The sequence below is a fragment of the Talpa europaea genome (assembly GCF_964194135.1).
Source record: "Talpa europaea genome assembly, chromosome: 11".
Lineage (NCBI taxonomy): Eukaryota > Metazoa > Chordata > Mammalia > Eulipotyphla > Talpidae > Talpa > Talpa europaea.
This window is the reverse complement of record NC_140078.1, coordinates 23,988,159-24,008,000: the sequence shown is the minus strand read 5'-3', so window position 1 is coordinate 24,008,000 and position 19,842 is coordinate 23,988,159. Positions and strand designations below refer to the sequence as shown.

The 19,842-nt window shown below is 40.0% G+C and overlaps 1 protein-coding gene across 1 annotated transcript; it reads right to left on the bottom strand.

The window, feature by feature from the left end:
• Positions 1 to 1,935: 1,935 nt before the first annotated feature.
• On the bottom strand, positions 1,936 to 19,271 carry CRLS1 (cardiolipin synthase 1; the record flags this gene model as incomplete). Its single annotated transcript, XM_084247877.1, has 7 exons — positions 18,908 to 19,271; positions 16,156 to 16,293; positions 11,735 to 11,864; positions 6,369 to 6,454; positions 5,430 to 5,498; positions 3,663 to 3,754; positions 1,936 to 2,023 (listed from the first exon to the last, which is right to left on the bottom strand). The coding sequence occupies exons 1-7, from the start codon at positions 19,211 to 19,213 to the stop codon at positions 1,936 to 1,938; spliced, it is 909 nt and encodes a 302-aa protein (XP_084104003.1). The 5' UTR covers positions 19,214 to 19,271.
• Positions 19,272 to 19,842: the final 571 nt, after the last annotated feature.

Genomic DNA, 19,842 nt, shown 5'->3' with positions numbered 1-19,842 from the left:
CTACGGGCATGTCTTACGCTTCACTGGTTCACTTTTATACAAATTTAGGGAGAAAAGTGATTTTATGAAATCCTCCTTTATGATGGAGGATTTTTAGATTTTAATTTTCTAGATTTTAATTTTCTACATTAGTATTTGTTAGTTTCCTGTGGCTGCTACGACAAATTACCACAAACTATGTGGCTTTAAACAATTTATTTTCTTACAGCTTACTACAGAAATCCACAATCAAGGTGGAGTTCTCAATCCCCCTCAAGACTCTGACAATTGGTTCAAGCCCCTCACGTGGCTTCTGGTGGCTGCGGAAATCCTTGGTGTCACTGGCTTACAGACCTCTCATGCCCACCTGTGCCTCCATTGTCTCGTGGCAGTCTGTGTCTGAATTTCCCTTTTCGTTTTTATTTTTGCCCTAGTTTTATTGAGATCTAACTGACATAACACTGTGTATATTTAAGGTGTTCAACATGATTTTATATATATGTATACTAGGAAATGATGGCCACAATGTTGCAACTTTCCAGCACACAGGCTTCATATCTATTTTCTTCTCAGCAGCAGGATTTCCACTTCCTGTCTCAGAGCCTCCCAGGCCAGACACCACCCTCCTATTGTCTCACTGCCCCTGTTCCATTTACAGGCAGTGTCCTTGACCGCAAGGCTTTAGCGGGACAGAGGATCACCCTTAACGGCATGCATTTGCTTCTGATTTCCCATTTCAATGTAACACAGCTTATCAGGCGGTGCTTGGATTACCCCACCGTGGGATTTCACATTAGGCTTAAGAGGAGCACATGGGCAGCAAGAGATAAGAGGACGTGCCCGCACCAGCCCTTGTCTTCCTCTTCCCCTCTCCCTGCATCTCTCACTCTCCTAAATATGACAATGTAATGAAAGTAAGCACTTTTAAGGCAGATGGTCCCAAACTAATTATTTTTACAATATAAGTACAAGTGATACATCTGAATGGACTTTATCAATCAGAAGACTTACCCAGCAGCTGAGGGTCACAATATACTGTACAGAATGACTCAAGCCGAAGGTTCACTTTTCTCCCCCAGCTTTTATTCTTTTATCATCTTAACAAAAGAGGATTCCCCAAGTTTAAAAAATCTTTGAAAAATAAACAGTTTCATATTATTTACATGAGTACAGGTTCCAATATTATATAAACATTGCTCTGTCAGAAACACAATGGAAGGCATGATGTAGCTCACTGCCTCGTAGATGGCAGAGTCGAATGGACAGGCTTTCATATTCCAGCTACCTTTATTACTTATCCTGATACATAAACTATTAGGCACCTGAGAGGTTGGAAGACAACATGAACTCCAGTACCTTCTGTTTTGATCTTATTTATTATTTTCAAAACTTAGGTATTTTAAGTTTCCTTATAAGCTTACTTCATCTATAACTACGCTACCTTTTGTTTTTATCATTATCCTAAATGATCAAGGATGAAACACAGGAACTGTTAATGTGTACATAGATCTAAAAATCAAATATAAAAAATGTACAGCTAAGTTCTATAGGATGTATATTTAAACCCAGAAGTTCCCTAGTACTTTGGGAGCAATCTAAATTCTACCTACAGTTGGCAACTCTCTGGTTTCCATGTTCTGCACAATTTTTTTTAAGCACATGTAAAAATGACAATATTTTTTGTAATTGGTATCTTAGAAGTTAATCAAGAAACCTAAGATAAAAAATTCTAAATCATAGTTTTATTTGTATTTAAAAATACATTGCAAATTCTTGCATATGCCCATGATCAAGATTATTTTCAATGCACATTACTTAAATTTGGATGACATGGTTTTTTCTGACAAGTCCTTTTTCAAGCTGAACACCAAAACAGGGAAACTCCTATAGATTTTCAGTGGCTCTGCCGCCGATGATGATGTATATTGCTTCCTTGCTGATGACAATGGATGACTTTCATCTGCCTTTTATCACCTGAACAGTTTTCCGACCATAATGATAATAACTGTAAGCTGATGCAGCTGTGGTAAAAGCTGTAAAACACCTTATATGGAAGGAAAGAAAGAAAACAGTGTCAAATCTAAAAAACAGTAACCATGAGAACCCATAAAGAATAAACTTAAAAGACACTTTTAAAAGTAGAGAGGGCTATATGGCATGATTTTAACTACAAGAATCAAAATACAGTGGCCTTTCCTTAAGACTTCATTTGAACTGTAATGTCAAACAATCTCGTTAATGAGCATGAAAAAATACTACTAGTAAACTGTCATTTTTACCCAGACATTATTCTAGGTAGCTTATGTTCTCATTCTCACCGCAACCTCATCGTACAGAGGAGGAAACAGAGCCCACAGCACTCTCACAGCCGTAGTGCTGTGCTGGAGCCTGGCTTGGCTGCAGCCTGAGAGCCCATGTGATCTCCCCTGCTACACAGATCACTGAACTCCATTTCCTGCACACTGAGAATTCTACTCTCTGAGTCATTTTAAGTAAATTTCAGTTTTCTTTCACTGATTGCTCCTTAACCGAACTGCTAGGCTAACAAAATTCTCATGGCTTGCTGAATGACTGCCACTAGTAGGCCACCACTTTTCAGTGTACCAAGCACCCATGCTGTGCCTGGTCAAGGTACAGCATCATCAAGCCTCATTTTTGATTAACCCCAAATCTGTTTATGTCAAATGACAGCCTAAATTCACACGTGAAACCAGTGAAACAATGTAACTGTGGGAAGAATTGCTATTTCTGAAAAATATTGTCCAATGTAACAGTGGAATGGTAATGTTAAAAGATTGGAGGAAAAAAGCGTGAAAATATAAATAGTTCCTACACTCCGGCTGCCTCAAAAATGGGTTTAAATTCTTGTATCACTTTAAAAAAGCAAAAAGTGAAAATCAGAGATTGTATTAGTCTATTCAAGAAAGAAAATTTCCACTGAAAGGCCTATACTCAAGAAACGGTAAGAGTCTTGTATCAGAAGACATAAGCTGAATCAGAATGAATGTACACTTGTATATCTGAGAAAATAAAATGTTTAGTACGTGTATCATTTTAAAGGTTCTTTAATTTAAACTTAAATTTAACCACTTTCTCACTTACACTGCCTCAAGCAAGACAGTTTTAATTATAGAGTTAACAGTATACTAAAATGTAGTGCTTCAACATCAGTGTGCCATATTTTGGGCTCTTAATAGTTTAGATTTGACACATTTTCAAGGCTATAAACAAGCCTAATAAACTAAAATTCAAACTCTTTTCTCCAAGTTCTCTCCACTGTGGCCCTTCATGAGGCTGAAGGGGCACACTGTCCTCTACCCGCTCTGCACCTCTGACTTTGCTCAGGGCTTCCTTCACCTGAAAAGTCTCCCCTCAGTGCCTCCCCTGGCCTCCCACATAAGGCTCAGGTTAAAATACTGCTTCCTTCCCTAAAGCTGTCCTTCTCCCTACTACCTGGAAGTTACTTCCCCAAAACATGATCTAGACCTCCCATCCTTTTTGAGTTGCAAGAAAGCTCCTCTATATAATTTCTATATCCTGCTTGATACTAAATTTAAGAATAGTATCAATCATAAAATACAGTCCACAGCTCAATAAAGATTATATAAAAAAGTAATTCTAGGACTGTCAAAATAAGTCTTTTTGTCAGTCATCGGTAGAGAGTAACTCTAAATTTAACTTACCACAGCATCTGAAGATAAATGCTGTCAGCATAGTTGAAAACTGGAGCTGCCAAAGAAGCTGCCACCAAGATCAACTGCACAGCTGTGTTTACCTGGGAAAAAAAAGAAAGACACTGCCAATCAAAGGCACCCCCACTACACTGTAACATGACATTCCCTTCAGCATGCTTGACACTGTATCTCCCTGCTCAACAGGTTGGTATTCACACAAAAGGTTTATTAACTTTACTAAATGACCCATCTATCTGCCCAGCTGCCTTTTACAGTAAAAACTAGGGGGACTGTCAGAAGGTAACACCACCTGGATTTTCCAGAGCAATTCAACACTGCAAAGGTCTTTGCCTTTTTTTAGTTGTCCATTAAAACAACCCTGTAGATACAGAAATACTTAAGCTACCTCTTCACAGGTGAAAGGGTAATGAGTAAGTGACTGGCCTGTAGTCACAGCATGTTACAGAACTGAATCTAGAAATCAGATTTCTCCACAACTCATTTAATGCTACCTGTCAAACCCAGGAAGTTAGAAAGTTGAAAAGCACTCATTTCCATGAGAGATGCTCTCTGGAGAAAATGATTAAGTGTCCCTACTCTAAAAGACAGAGTAGAGGAGAAAATGAAAAACAAAACAGAACCGGAGACTCAGCTACTCATCATGAGAAGTCTCCTGTGGGAGTGCGTGTGAAGTACAGATCAGCAGCCAAGTGCCTAGAGGAGCACCTCTGCTCTCTCATACATTCTGCAGCCAAATGTCAATGATTCCATTTCTTTTTTTAAAATAATGAAAATTGGGCCTCCCCGGTGGTGCAGCAGTTGAGCACTGGGTTGCGAAGCTGCTTGTAGCCTCTGCAGCGCTGTTCGATCCCCGGCTGCTCCCCGGCCACCGGAGGAGGGTCCCACATGGCGCGCAGACCTCTCCTGCCGCCCGCTGCTCCCCCCTCAGCAGTGTACCTTGGTCCTTCTGCCTGCTCTGCTCCCTGCTCTGGTGAATTCTCTCACCCTCCCGCATTTCTGACTGTACCCAGTGCTTGTATAAATAAATAAAAATAATAAATCTTTAAAAAAAAATAATGAAAATAATCTAGACAACTTCTTGCAAGAACAAAGATTTGAGGCACCTGTTTCTTCACCTCTTTAATTCATGTTCTATATAGTGCAAAGCTCAAATTACTGTACTTGAGACAAATATAATATGGATCCAAAAAAACCCAATAAATATAGGTGAAAGTCCACCCCAGAGAGTCTCTAATACAAAAATAATCACTCCTTGCCCCTAACCTGTTAAACCTCTGCTGCAAGGAATAAGGTAAAAGAATTAGGGCAAACTATCAAGGCAACTAGAAAGCAAATACATCTTGAGGGCATTAACCGTGTCCTCTCTGTGTGCTAAGACAGGCACACTCTCATTGTCCTGACCTGTTCTGCCACTAAGAGTGGGGTTATTATTAAATAAAATTCTCTCCTCTTCCTTTCCAGGTAACAATCAATCTTGAAAATGAAAGAACCTTATTGTGTGGTGTTTTCACCATGGTGGGGGTGGGGGGCCGGGCAGGAGGGGGAGAATGAAACCAGAAACAAACATTCATCTCTTTGTATCTCAATCAAAATGCAATTACATTTCCACTCCCCCTGTCTTCCTGAGAGGGTGGCCCCATCACCTCATCTGGAGACCTCAGACCTCCAACACAGAACACCAGCATCCAAGGTTGGAGGACACATTATAAGAAACATTCGCAAGGAAATATTTTAAAAGGAAGTTCTGTTTCTTACCTTGCTGATAAAGGTTGGTTTTAATCTAGCAGTGGCATAGCAAGGGTTGAAATACTTAGAAAGTGTTCGCTGGCAGAAGACAAAAGAGAAAGTAAACTGAATTTATATTTCAAGTTGAAAACAAACATGTTATTACATGTAGATTATAGTTACTGAGTGCTTACCCCATGCCTGCCTCTATGCTAGTTAAGTCCCTTATTTGCATCTTCTTTTATTCTCCTACATGACCCGTATCTACATTCTTTATAAGCCATACACCAAACTACTGAAAACATTTTTTAAATTTATAGATTTTTCAATTTCTGTAAAATTCTAAAAAAATGACTATCATAAAGTCTGCTTCACTGCTTCTTTTTACTAAATAAAATCAATAAAACGCCCTTATTACTTTACTGGGTAAAAGTGAAATGAATAAAATATTATCTTCACAGAATTGGGAACCAAAAGATAAGGCTATTATGCCATGCTTATGTGCTCAAATACAGTGGTACAACCTATGAACAAATATTCAGACAAGCCATTCCCTGCACATACAACTGTGACTTTAAAAGCCAGTCCTAAACAATCCATAGTAGAGGTTAAATTGCATAGAGAAAGGGGCTGACTACTGCAAACACTCCTAACAGTTTGTTAATAGGGACAGGGCTGCTAGTGTGGGTTTTATGTGCCCACAAATGAAGATATTTCACATAAAATAAAAACATGCCTTTTTTAAACTAAATATTCATGTGTTAGCCAAACATGGGTGATTTAAATAGCATGATCATTACGTGTTTTGCTTTTTTTTAATTCTTGGAAACTGGCTTAAAAAATAATTGCCATAAACTATTACTATAAACTGAAACTCAGTACACAATACAGTGTGGGTTTGGTGGGGTTTTTTTTGCCTTAAGTTGTAAGAATGTTAAAGAATTAAAAAAAAAAAAACCAAAAACTCACCGGTGTTGGAAGAGTTCGATATCTGACATAAAAAACAGCAGCAATCAACATTACATCTCTTGAAATTATCATATAAGTAAGTGGAACTGAAAATCAAATACAAAATAATTTTGATTGGAATTCAGAAGGTGACTAGAACATTATGCAAGAAGTGTCATTCAGTCTTACCACAAAATGGTATTTCACATTAGTAAACATTTCACAGTAAACACTTATTGATGGTTTACAGTCCTTACACGAAACCCTGATCTGTATATTTTCTAACCTGTCCTCAAACCAAAGTGAAAGCAGACTGCAGCCTCTCAAGTCTGTCTCTGCCTTTCAGAATGTTGATCCTTTTGCCTCTTTTTTTCCCCCTGGATGTTTTCAAGCTACAGTTACCAGTGTGAGCCCTGCTCAGTCCTCATTATCTCCATTGTTACTTCTCAGTTTTGTTTGGATGATCATTCTGCTCAGCATAATTACATGGAATAAGATGGTTAAGAGGTTGGAAAGGATGTGGGAAGATCCAACTGTTCGGGAATCTCCGAGGTTCTGAGTGCTTGCTTCTTACATTCTAGACTACATTCATGAACAGTAAAATGTGTGTGTGCCACTTGTGGGGAAACAAAGTATTTTCACTCTTATCTGGACAGTCCCAGACAAATGGTGTTTTCTCCTGCCACAATCATTTAGTGAATTCTTTTTTTTTTTTTTTAAAGATTTATTTATTTATTATACAAGCACTGGGTACAACCAGAAGTGCGGGAGGGTGAGAGAATTCACCAGAGCCAGAGCGGGGAGCAGAACAGGCAGAAGGACCGAAGTACACTGCTAAGGGGAGCAGCGGGCGGCAAGAGAGGTCTGTTCGCCATGTGGGACCCTCCTCCGGTGGCCGGGGAGCAGCCAGGGATCGAACCGGCGCTGCAGAGGCTGCGAGAAGCTTTGCAACCCAGCGCTCAACTGCTGCGCCACCGGGGAGGCCCTCATTTAGTGAATTCTAATTAAACATGAATTCAACTGTCAATAGTTGTCTTATTATTCCTCAGACACCACAACATGGCCACAGTGCCAGAGCCAGCAGGATACTTTAGAGGAACACCCTTGCTGAACAAGAATGAGAGGACTTGTTTCACTTTACAATCTTCTGCAGTGTGGGAAGGTTTAACCATGAATATTTTATAAGAAAAAAAATTTTCTTAAGAAAGGGGGGGAAATCCTGAGGTTAACAGTTCAAATTGTTTCAACTACTAAAATAAAAGGATCATGAATTTTCTTCCAACATACTTCCAAACAGCTCTCTTAGGGGAATTATTTTAAAACTATACTGTTTTCTCCAGTTTTGACATTCTTTTGGTTCTACAACTTGAGCAAAATTGCATTAATTTAAAATTCAAATCTCAGCTCCTCACTGTGCTCATATAAGCGTTGACCCTGTCCTAGTCCTTAATAACAAGACTACTCAAGGAGAAAATGCTTATCCACTCAAGCCATAGCATTATAGCACACAGAAAACAGCCTGAGCCAAGTAACAAGTCACTCATGACTTTCAGGAGTAATTTTGTGCCTGTGAAACACAATTCTAGAGCAATCATTAGCTGGCAAAATTCCATTTTCAAATGCAGCAAATTACATATAGTAAACACCCTAAGCATGACTTTAGAAGAAAATAAACACCTGTTATTGTATCTCATCACCCTGGGGCAAAACACACAACTTAGTCCTAAACAAGAAGTGTCTGCAGAAGAGGAGATATGATTCAATATACCACAAAGACTTGGGTTCTAGTTCTAGGTATTAATTACCAAAATTGGCATTGACTGAGCATCAAGAATTGCTTCAAGCATTTTACACATATTATGTCATTTAATCTATATATCAACTTCATGAAAGAGATTACCATTATCCATGTTTTATAAATCAGGAAAATAAGCCTCAGAAAGATTACATAACCTGGCCTAGGTGAGCAGGTTGTTAAGTAGTACAGCCAGGAATGGAACTTTGGTCTATGGGAATTCTTAGCCTATGCTCAGGGGAGGTATTAGGCTCAACTCTGCAGTGTGACTAGCAATTAGCATCTCTGGACTCAGTTTACCATCTGTAACTGGCAGTGGAAATGATTATTAAAAATCAAGGGTTCCCCAAACTGAATGTCCAACACAAATCACCTCCACAAAGCTTTGCAAAGACACAGATGAAAGCTCTCTAGGGATTCCCACACGTAAGGTCTCTGTCAACTGACAATGTTTATACAGGCTCTTTCTTTGACTTTTTGGGCAATATTACTCAGTCCCCCGGCTTTTGCCTCTTCCAGCCACCCCTGCTTTCTCTCCTGGCCTTCTCCCCTTTCCTTTTGTTTCAGGACTAAAGCAGCTTTTATTCTGCCTATTAGAGTATGGAAGTATGTTCGTGGGGGGTAAGTGTATATAAAATGTGTCAGGGATTACACCAAGATTTTCCTCCCTACTTGGTAACTAAGTCTGAAAAATAATTAATGTTTGTACTAGGAGGTAGATCACTGGCAAATTCTATTAAAAGGAAGATAATAAAATCAAGTCACTTTTACATATTAAAAGTGATCATTTGCATGTTATAGATTAGTGTGGAAATAATTTAACAACAGAATAATTATTCTAGAAATTAATTTAAATCAGAAACAAGAAATAATATAACAATACAGAAAAGAATCACTGTTTGGTAAACGTAGCACAGCAAGTGCACATAAGCAAGTAAGGAGTAATTTGGATTCACACACCACCGAGTCATAAATGTAACATCATAACAAATCAAAGTATTAATTTTGACCCCTCTCTACCTTCCTATAGAAAAAGCAAGTATAAAAGCAGATTAACCTAGTTGAGGAAGAAAGCTAATTTCCTACTCTTGAAGAAACAAGGTCATTATAATCAAGGTGGATGAAACTTTTATTAAAATGCAATATAAAAATAAGATGCAAGATTTCATATATGCAGCTCCCTCCCCCAAATCCTTCTATAATGATAGTAAAGGAATAAAAGGACTTAAAATCATAAAAAGAAGAGAATGGGTAGAAGAGACAAATTTTAAAGCTAAGTTCATCAGTAATAATTGCATTAGGAGAGGTAGGAGAGCTGAAACCAAAGTTCCTTAGAAAGGAATGCTCACAAAAAGGCTAACTTATACCAGAAAAATGGAGAAAGCCCATATAATAAGCAATTGATCCCTGTCCCCAGGTCCCTCCCTAGCCTCATTTCTCTAGGTCCATACCACAGGATGAGGTCTCTGCTGTTAGAGTGTTTACATTGTTAAATGGTTGGGGCAGGGTGGGGGTGGGGGAATACTGAAAGACTTCTATTTCAGGATGGATGAAAGTTATATGAAATTCCATTTCTAGTGCCCACAAGCAAAGTTTTATTGGAACACAGCTATACTCACTCATTTATATATTCTACGGACATTACAACAGCAGAGTTGAGTAGCTGCAACAAAGAGCACATGGCTTGCAAAGCCTGAAATACTTACCGTCTGGCCCTTTATAGAAAAAGTTTGTCAACCCTTGTTTTACACATTAATCTCTGAACACGATGGAGGGGATAACTGTGTTACAGTGGAATTAAGCTTAGATCAACATACGGAACATTGAGACCCTCCCAGATTCCACCAAAAGCTTAGCTTCCAAGCACTGGTGGCAAGAACTCTTATCTAAAGAGAATTCAGGGCCAAGCTTTGTCCCTGCCTGTTACTCCATTTTTCTGTTACAAGTTCCACAAGTTCCATGCTCAACAAACTCCACCAAAATGCAGAGAATGCACAATTAGCACTTTATGCCGTGAGCAGCCAAGGATCATCAGACTCTTCAGGAAAATCTCCATCATGACAGAGAGGGGAAATGGGAGCTTGAAAGAAATAGCAAAAATGGGGGTGCACAAAACCCTTAAAACCATATGTACATATATATGTATAAAGAGATAGAAGACATCATGAATAACACTCATACTCGATATAAGACAAATACATATTGTTTTTTCCCACACAAAACAAGGGCTCTTGGAAATTAAAAATGATAGCAATAAAAACACCAAGAGCAGGAATAAGTGACAAAGTTGGGGACAACACCCAGGAAAAGACAGAGTTAAAAAAACAAGGTAGGAGATAAGAGAATTGATCTATAAATGTCAACTTTGATTAAGAATTCCAGGAAGAAGAGAAGCAAGAAAACATGGGGCAGAAAATTATCAAAGACATAACAGAATACAATTTACAGGATTGAAGTATGAATTTTAAGACTGAAGGGGCCTACTTAGTACCCAGCACAATAAGAGAAAGACAAATTCTAGTTGGAGCTAGACCACATACCAGTGTCAGATTTCAAAATTACAAGGAAAATGAAAAGATAATGGGGTTTGGCCTCCAATGAAGATCTGACTAAGTTATTTAGAACAATCCTCTGCTAAGATAGCTAAACAACACTTTAAAAATCATGAAAGCATTTTAAAAACATTTTAAAAATCATGAAAGCAAAAAGCTTATAAGATGCAAAGGAAGTGTCAGGCTAAAACCTGTTAAAGTGTAAGAACTCTCCAAAAAAGCCCAGACATTCAAAACCACTATCCCTAGTCCCAGGAAGTAGCTACAAAGTTGAACGGCGTTTTTGTCAGTCACATGTGCAATAACAAAGCCCAAGACTTCAAGACTTACTTAAAACTGAAATACTCTACACTTACTCCTACCAAATGTCAGTTACACCATACTCCTGAAACCGTGGGGTAGTGTCTATGTTCTCAGATTCTATTGCAAAGAATTGGAAAAAGGTTAATCTAAAATATGGGAGAAAAACAGAAATACAGCTATAAGAGAAAATGAATAATCAGAAAACCACATTCAAAATGTAAAGCAAAAGATCATAAAATTTTTGTCAGAAAGAGTACTCATATAATGTACAGATTTATGTATAATTTGAAATTGTAATAATAATGTAAAATTTTATAGATATCTTCAGAATTTCAGAACACTCATTTATTACGATTAAATTGTATTTAAATAACAAGACATAAGAAAATTTTAAATTCTTTCAAAAAGCTAGGCACTGAGAAAATATAATACAGTTTCAAAAGATTCTAGACTAATATGAATTGGCACTGTGAAATAGTTGTTGCTCAATTTTAACTTTATCCAGTTTACTAAGAAAACAATGGATTCTAGTAGTATAACATGGACTTAAATTCTAAAGTAAAACAAGCAGCTTCACAAGCAAAATAGTTCAATAGGTTAAAAGTAGGGAAATAATTTAAAGTTGAAAAATATATTTTTGAAACAAAAATTATCTTGTCTCAATCAAGAGACATCCTCAGTTGACTAATGTCATCCTCCCCTGTGCTATTTAAAAGTACGCATGATGGCGCTCTTACCTGGAATAAGATCTGCATAGGTCAAGCTAATATATAAGATACTGATAAGTATTTTATCAGCAAGTGGATCAAGAGCACTTCCCAAAGCTGATTTTTGATTGGCCCAGTTTCGAGCAATAAATCCATCCAACTGAAAATAGAAGTTTTTTTTAATAAATGTCATAACAGGTACAGAGTAGATATTTTGAAGTTTAAGAGATACCAGAATAACTATACTTTCATAAAATGTAAATAAAACGTTTTGTTTCTTACCCCCAAACTTCACTCCTCACTGGTATACATTTAACTATTAAATTACCAAATGGTCTGAAAATAGTTTCACTTGTCTACAGCACTTTTCTTTCTCAAGACTTGCGGAAATTTCTCAATATTTTCACAACACCCCTTTGTGGGATAAACCAAGGCATTAATGTAAAGAGCCCAAATAAAATTCACAAGGAAGCGTGCCTGAGAGAGCATGGACTAGGAGCCCAGTCATCTGAGTCTTGAGCTGTTTCACTGTAGCCAAAACTGATGCTTTAACTTGCCAGGACTACCTTTCAACTGCGACACACTTTCATTTCTACTTACTTTTCTAGAATATGATCCAACACTCCAAGTTTTAACTGTTATTATTTTTCAATTTTTTGGCTTGTTTAGCGTCACTATTAGTTCCATGTCTAGACCATTCATGTGATCTAGATTTGGACATAATAATTCAATTCTCTGTACCTGGTCTACTTAAAATTATTTACTTTTCTTGGAAACAAATTATATTTTAAAGCAAAGCTCATACTTGGTTGCCAGTGAATGAATGGGCTGGTTTAGTTAGAACTACCCAGTGCTTTTAAAAATATAAATTAGTTGCCAACATTTAAATATTCAAAGCATACCACTCTGAACTTTTAAATCAAATATTTAAATTAAATCCAGATCTTCTGGTGAGAAACGGGAAGACCTGGTCAATCAACCTAGGACCACAAAAATAAACTGGGAACATGTCCAACCTATTCCCATTAATCAAGACAAATATTTTCTGGTTTTCCAGATATTTTCTGGCTTTTACTCATTTTACTTCAAGTTTCAACAAATGTCTGAACTTTCTAGTCCTATTTCCAAGGAAAAAAAAAAAAAAAACAACTTATTTTAGTTATAATATAGTACATTTTATGGGCTGAATAAGTCAGCCATAACGCAAGTATCCCAATGAGTTAGAGGAGAAAGCAGTACTAGACAGTGGTAAAGAACTTGCTCTTTGCAGCAAAACAGCTGGTTCCAGTTCTGCCACTTACAAACTGTGACCTTGGGCAAGTTACTTGGCTTCTCTAAGACTCGGTTTCCTCATTTGTAAAACAGAGATAGTATTGCTGAGCTCAAAGGGTAGGTTGTATTCAGCACATAACCTGATTAATAATTGCTCAGCACTGAAAGCCCTTACTAAATCCTCCAAAAAAGCACCACAACTGAAAGACTATTGTCTTCTTAAGTATACCAGAAGTAATACTCTACCAGAAAGTGCCTCGAACTGGGAGCTGGGGTCTTGAAAGATTCAGTTTCAGTTCAGTTTCTGGTCTCCCACTTTGCCCTAATGTCACCTGTTCATCCTTGCTGTTCCTCTAACCCACATTAAACTCCAAGGTCACCGTGTATATTTTCCTCGAACAACAGAAACAGATTGTCAACACTCCCTCATATTCCCACTTCCAAATCCACCACCTCCCAGCATCCATTCATAATTTCTGTACATTTCCTGATCCCTGAACCAAGACCCTCTCACCTTCTGTGATTTGCTTCCTTCCTCCCTTACTTTCCCTGCAACATCAATCTTTCTCTTTCGAGTTGATCACTGAATCAATTAACAACAAAATATCCCCCAGGATTGCATGTGTGTGTTTAAAAACTACGCTTCTGTGACCCTGTTTCTCTACTTCCTTGTGAAGCACACTTCCTCAGAGTGACGCCCATGTCACTATCACCTCACATGTGCTTGCTCACCAATGACGTCTATATTTTCAGCTGACTTGAACCTCAACATAGCATAACTGAAGCTTACTGTCCACTTTCTTCCTTTCTCACCAGCTATTTCTCAGTGTCCTTTCCTGGCTCCTCCGGGGCTCAATTTATTGCTTCCTTCTCAGGCTTTCTTTTCCCACAGCCTAGACACTATCCCCAGACTTGAAAATCCATGTGCTGAGAACCTTCGACTTCTATCGCTAACAATGACTTCTAGTCCTATTACATCAAGAAGTATCCAGCTGATGTTTTTATACAGGTGGACAGGTATAACAACTCTAACTTCCACAAACGCTGTCCAATCCTGAGTGGGGTGCCCATCACAGAAAGCATGCTGCCTCCACATTCCTGGTTGTTGAAAAGTTATAGCTTCCTTTTTTAACTCCTTTCTCTCATCCCACATATCCATCAACATAATGGATATGTTACGGATATCCCAAACCCATTCACTTCTCTGCACTCCAAACTCCCACTGCAGACAAAGGACTATCACCATTCCCCTAGATTACTAGAAGCTTGCTAACCACTCTGTTTCTACTCCTGCTTTTCTATAATCCATTTCCCATATACAACATAATTTAGGTCTTGTCATTCCCTTGCTTAAATCTTCAATGAATCCAAACATATGCCTAGCAGCGAATCTAGTGGCATCAAAACTTTTATGGATTAAATCTGAAATATGCTGCCAGTAAACTTAGTTTTCTACCACATTTTCTTTTATATTTAAAAAAATGTAAATGAGGTCCCTCCTGTTTGTGAATATTGCAATCTCCTGTGGTAGCTATATTTAAAAAAAATAAATAAAAATAAAAACCAAAAAACCTAGTAACAAAAAAAGAACAAATATAGTAAGTGAAAAAGATTTTTTCTGCTACATTCAAAAACAATTCCATTATCAGTATAAAGGCCTCTTAGAGATAACATATTAATCATGAGTGGAGGCCTTCAAGCTTCAAAGATAAAGGCAGGGACAAAAGAAGAGACTGTAAGAATGGGGAGGAATTGTGACAAACAGGAGCTTTACTCTGGAAAAAAGAGGTGGGAGCCATTTTGAGACATTATATTTAATGCATATTTGGAAATGTCTTAGTACAACGCACAGGCCCTTTTGTCATGAAAATCAGGTTCCTAATTCTATATAGTTCACCATTGTATTGGTAGGTAAATTTTGTTTCTTTGAACCTCAAACGGAATAGCTGAACCTACAAAGAAATACTTATACAACTTATATTAATAGAAAATTAGTTTATCTTTATTCTCACTATATGAATACCGAACAAAGCTTTCAAACATAAATCATTTTGAAGAGGTACCAAATCATTATTGCCTGTCTGGGTTGCACGGATCTCAGACCAGCCTTACACAAGATACGTTATATCTATTTCTACATATTTTCTATATACTTTTGTAGTGTTTTCTTAATTTTTTTACCCATTCCCCACATCCCTCAACTATGTTTTTGGAGGATGTATAGTTTTATTGTTGTTGTTTTTTTTTAAAGATTTATTTATTTATGCATACAAAAACTGGGGTGTAGGCCAGAGGAAAGCAGTGGATGAGATAGGAGAGGTCTGTTGCGCCATGGGAGTTAGCTCCTGGCTGGGGATCAAACTCATGCCACAGTGGCTGCCAATAGCTTGAAAGTGCTGAGGCTTACCCCCTGCGCCACCAGGGAGGCCCAGGACATGTGGTTTTACAAACCATTTCAAATTCTTTATGAAACAGGGTAGATGGTAAGTACAAATAATATCATACATGATGATGACTGTTTAGCACACAAAAATCTACTTACATATAACACAGCTTTCTGTTACAAAATTATGTTCCATCTTCTAGTTTGAGATAACATAAATCCTTCCCTCACTCAGAACCGATACAGTGATGTCAAGGAGCTCTTGAAGGAAGGATGCTCAATGCCCTCCCAGGGCGGATCTTCTGCGGGATTGTGAGAGGGGTGTGCGACCAAGGATCAGGGGTGAAATCTATGAGGTGCCTAATGTTCTCCACTGATAAAACCGGGTAGAGCTCTGGCCTTTATAAGCTCCCTATGGTCACAACTGGTCCATTTTTGCCTTTTCTCCACCAGTAAAACCAACTTTGTGCAGGTAAGAGTATTTCAAGCACAATTAGTAGGAAAAGTTTCTCTTCTTTATTTTTATCCCTAAAACAAGTGGTTGGCTTAAATAAGTACTTGGGAATTTCTAAAGGTCTTTCTTTTATGGAAAAGTTAAAAACAAAGAGTAAAAAGATCCCACTCCTAGGTCTCCTTACAAACTCCACTTTCCTCCTTTGATCATAGAAAGAAAAAGAGCCCCACATATATGCTAAAGACAAGTTCTTACACAAAGTACTAGATCTGATTCATAGTAAGGATTTCCTTCCAAAGAAAACCAGGCTAAGGAAACAGAGGGAGTATATTTACAACTTACCAAATCAGTTAGCCCAGCTAAAGCAAAAACTCCTAGGGCAATATTAAAATCTTCTTCAATAATTAAATAGCCCAAAACTGGGGCCAAGCCAATTCTCGTCATTGACAACATATTTGGGATTGTCCATGGGTTTTCATACTGAAAGAGAGATAACAAAATTTAAATACCATATATTCATACTTTAAATAAGTATATACATTAGGAAAATACACTGCATCAAGATATTACATAAACTTTGAAGTTAAACTTTGAACTTTGACGTTCTTAAATCCACTCCAATTTTTTAGAGACATACATCTAAAACTTTGAAGAATATTGAAGACTGTGTCATGTACCCAGATATAGGCTAAAGTGTCTGCTATATAAAGTAGGTTTTCTTCCTGGAGAGAAAAGTAACAAACGTGTTACTGACCATTTAAGTCAAGCCTTTAGTCTATGACTTCAGTATTAGAATTCAAAACTTAAAACACTCAGCTTTTAAAAGTGAAACATCAGGAAGATCTTACATTTCATGTACACAAACAGTCTAGAAAATTTCAGAAATATGAACAAATTATGTACCCCAGATATTTTGACTTAAAATATTTATTGCAAATAACTTCCTTCCCTCCTCTACATACACCTATCAAGAGAATGCTAAATGCTATATGTATAGTGTATGGAGATGCAAATAAAGAGGAAGGGGGGAAAAATTTAATTCCAGAATCTTTTCACTTCACTGCAGTACTGCTAGAAGGAAATGAAACTAGGACAGGGATTGAGAACTGAGAAAAAGAAAAATGCTGTATATCTGTTCAAGATAACCATGAAAATGTTAAGATTCCCAACTAAAAACTGAGCGTTTTCACAGTTCCTATGTGGGAGCTGTATAGTTCCTTGAAGCTTCCTTTGAAGCCAAGCTGTTTGAAATTGGCACAAGCTAAAGGGCTCCTTGACAGCTGGAGAGACATTCCTTCCTTGCCAAATAAAATCTGTTTCATGAGAGAGTATTTCAACCTTAAAAGCCTCAGCCTAGACACCCTGTACAAAGGGGTACAGAAATAATACCAAGAAAATGTTATTCCCTAAAGCCTGGATCTTTTCTTCACTAAGACTGCCAGGTCCACCCCATGGGACTACCACCTCGCAAGATCAACCCTATTTAACCTTTTTCTTAATCAGTAACCAATTTGCCTGGATCTTAATTTTTATTTTTTAAAAAAACTGGGTTTCCATTTCTAAGTACATCTTGTTCAATTCTATGAACCATCCTATTAAGGAAAAAAAAAAAAAAAGTAGTTCTTTAGGATAATAAGTCTGTAGAAACAGAGCCAGGCAAGAAATGTTCACCTTAGCTTGGAGTTTAAAGGTGGCATTACTGGAATCAGGTGGGGGAATACTTTCATTGAAAGCTACAGAAAAACTTCATATTCTCCAGGAAACAATTACCAAACAAGAAGCAATACAAACCTCTACTCAGGGACCTTTTAGACTGCCAATGTAGACCACATTATACAATTAAATGGAAACATTCTCGGAACATAACTCCAAATTCAAGTTCAAAGGTCAGAGCATATCAGAGTCCAGAGAAGAAAGATAAAATCTGTTGACCATACTGTGGTAAGAGAGTTAAGTTAAACAGGATTCCAAAGTTACAGTAACTCATAGGGGTAAGGAAAGAGAGCTCATGACCGAGAAAAAGGAAAAACAAAGCTAAAGGTCAGAATAAAGAGGCCCCAGCTGATTCTCCAAGATATCCACGGGGAAAAATTTAAAGACAAAGTTGCAAACAGCGAGATCATTTCATTTGGTGAATTAATAAACAGGGCAGAATGTTGCTGGAACCGTGAAAGTTCTTTTTAGGGCCACATAAAATAGTACAGTGAAAATACAGTAACTCGTTAACTTGTAATCATCCCATTTGCAAAAAGTTCTAAATCAAAATTAAGAGAGTTATTCTCAGATTACCCAACCAGATAACCTGTGGCATACTCGACCAACTACTGCCGTTCTGGGAAGGACTTCAGCCAGGATATGGCAACCTCAAAGCATCCAGCATTCAATCCTGGACATGCTTTAGCTATTAGTGGAGCTGAGACCCCTGCCAGGAGGTGGCCACCTCAACCCATGCTGCACAACTGATGAAAGCAGGGGCCTACTGAAGACATAACAATTGAAGATGTAATAATTGCATGAGCCATGCTAACATGTCATCGTGTCAGCTCACCCACACTCAGATGCACGGGTGTCTTCGGCTGAACAGCACTTCAACAGGTAAGCGGCTGTCTCCCTCCGTTACCTCAAGAGCGGTGTCTTTTTCTATAGAGGAAGGCCCTTTACTTGACGACTTAAATTACCCTTCATCTTACAATATGTAACCTGCATAACTAACAAACTGAAAGGTCTGCACAGCTTCCTTAAGATTCTCACCGACTTGCCGGAAACTTTGGGGCTTCGCTTTAGAAAATTCAAAATACACTTTTCACAAGACAAGCGAATGCAATATATTTTTTACCAATGCAATATACACAGGCCAGCGACCGGTGCCGAAAAGGCGACGGGAGAAAAGGGGGTTCTAACTTGACCCCCGAGGCAAGGTGGACGGGCTGGGAGCCCCGAAATCCCGCCCGACCACAGGACGCGCCCGTAACTTCTCTGCAGGGAACGTGTGAAAAGTTCTGAAACGCAAGAGTTCGACCCGGGCCGGCCAGGAACACGTAACCCGCGTGCCGGGCCGGGCTGCCCCTCCGCCTCCCCGCCCCCCGGTACGTACCAGGCTGGGGGTGCTCGTCGGGCCCCAGCGGGCGCCCCGGGCCTCGGCAGCGCCGCTCGCCCCAGCCACGGGCTCGGAGGCCGCCTTCCCCGCGCCCGAGCAGTGGCCCCGCGGGCCGGCCCCGGGCAGCCGCAGGCCGAGCGCGACGGGGCGCAGCCACCAGCGCCCCGCCGCGCAGCCCAGGCCGCCGGGCGCGAGGGGCAGCGGGGGCCCGCGGGCGCGCCCCTTGCTCGGCCGCGCCCCCCGCACCCAGCTGGAGGCGCGCAGGGCCCCCCACGAGCCGCGCGCCACACGCGAAGCCAGCATGGCCCGGCGGCCGCGCCGCGGGGACGCGGGGCGAGAGCTCAGCAGCCGGGGGCACCGGCGAGCCGCTGCGCCATCGAGCGCCCGCAGCCGCGGGGGACCTCGGCCGCGTCCATACTAGTTTCCAAGCCCGGCACGCCGGGTTTATACAGGTGGCCCGGGGCCGCCAAGGACGCCTTTGCGACACTTTCACGACACCTCGCCGCGGCCCTTCCCAGCGCCCCCAGCGGCCGCCGCGGGCGCGAGCGGGGAGGGGTGGGAGGGGAGCTGGGGCTGGGGAGCGGGTTCCCCACGGCGGCCGCGGCGGGGCGCTCGCGTCCCTGCCCGCAGGGCCGAGTAGGGGCTTGGGGAAGGGGGGGAGCGGGGCGTGCTGGCCGGTGAGTGGCCTGCGCACGTGATGGACGTGAGCCGGGGCGGGAAGAGGGCAGCTCAGTCCAGGCCCGACACCCTCCCAGAGTGGCCTGCAAAGGGGCCTCTCCGCGGGCGGGCGGGGGGGGGTGGGGGGGGGGAGGCGGCGGGGCGGGGGGAGGGCTGAGACATTGCTGGTGTCTGGTGCCGAAGTAATTAAAATACTGTCCTTTCCTTCATTTGAGCATTGCATTTGCCAAAATGTGGGTATTAGAAATGCTAAT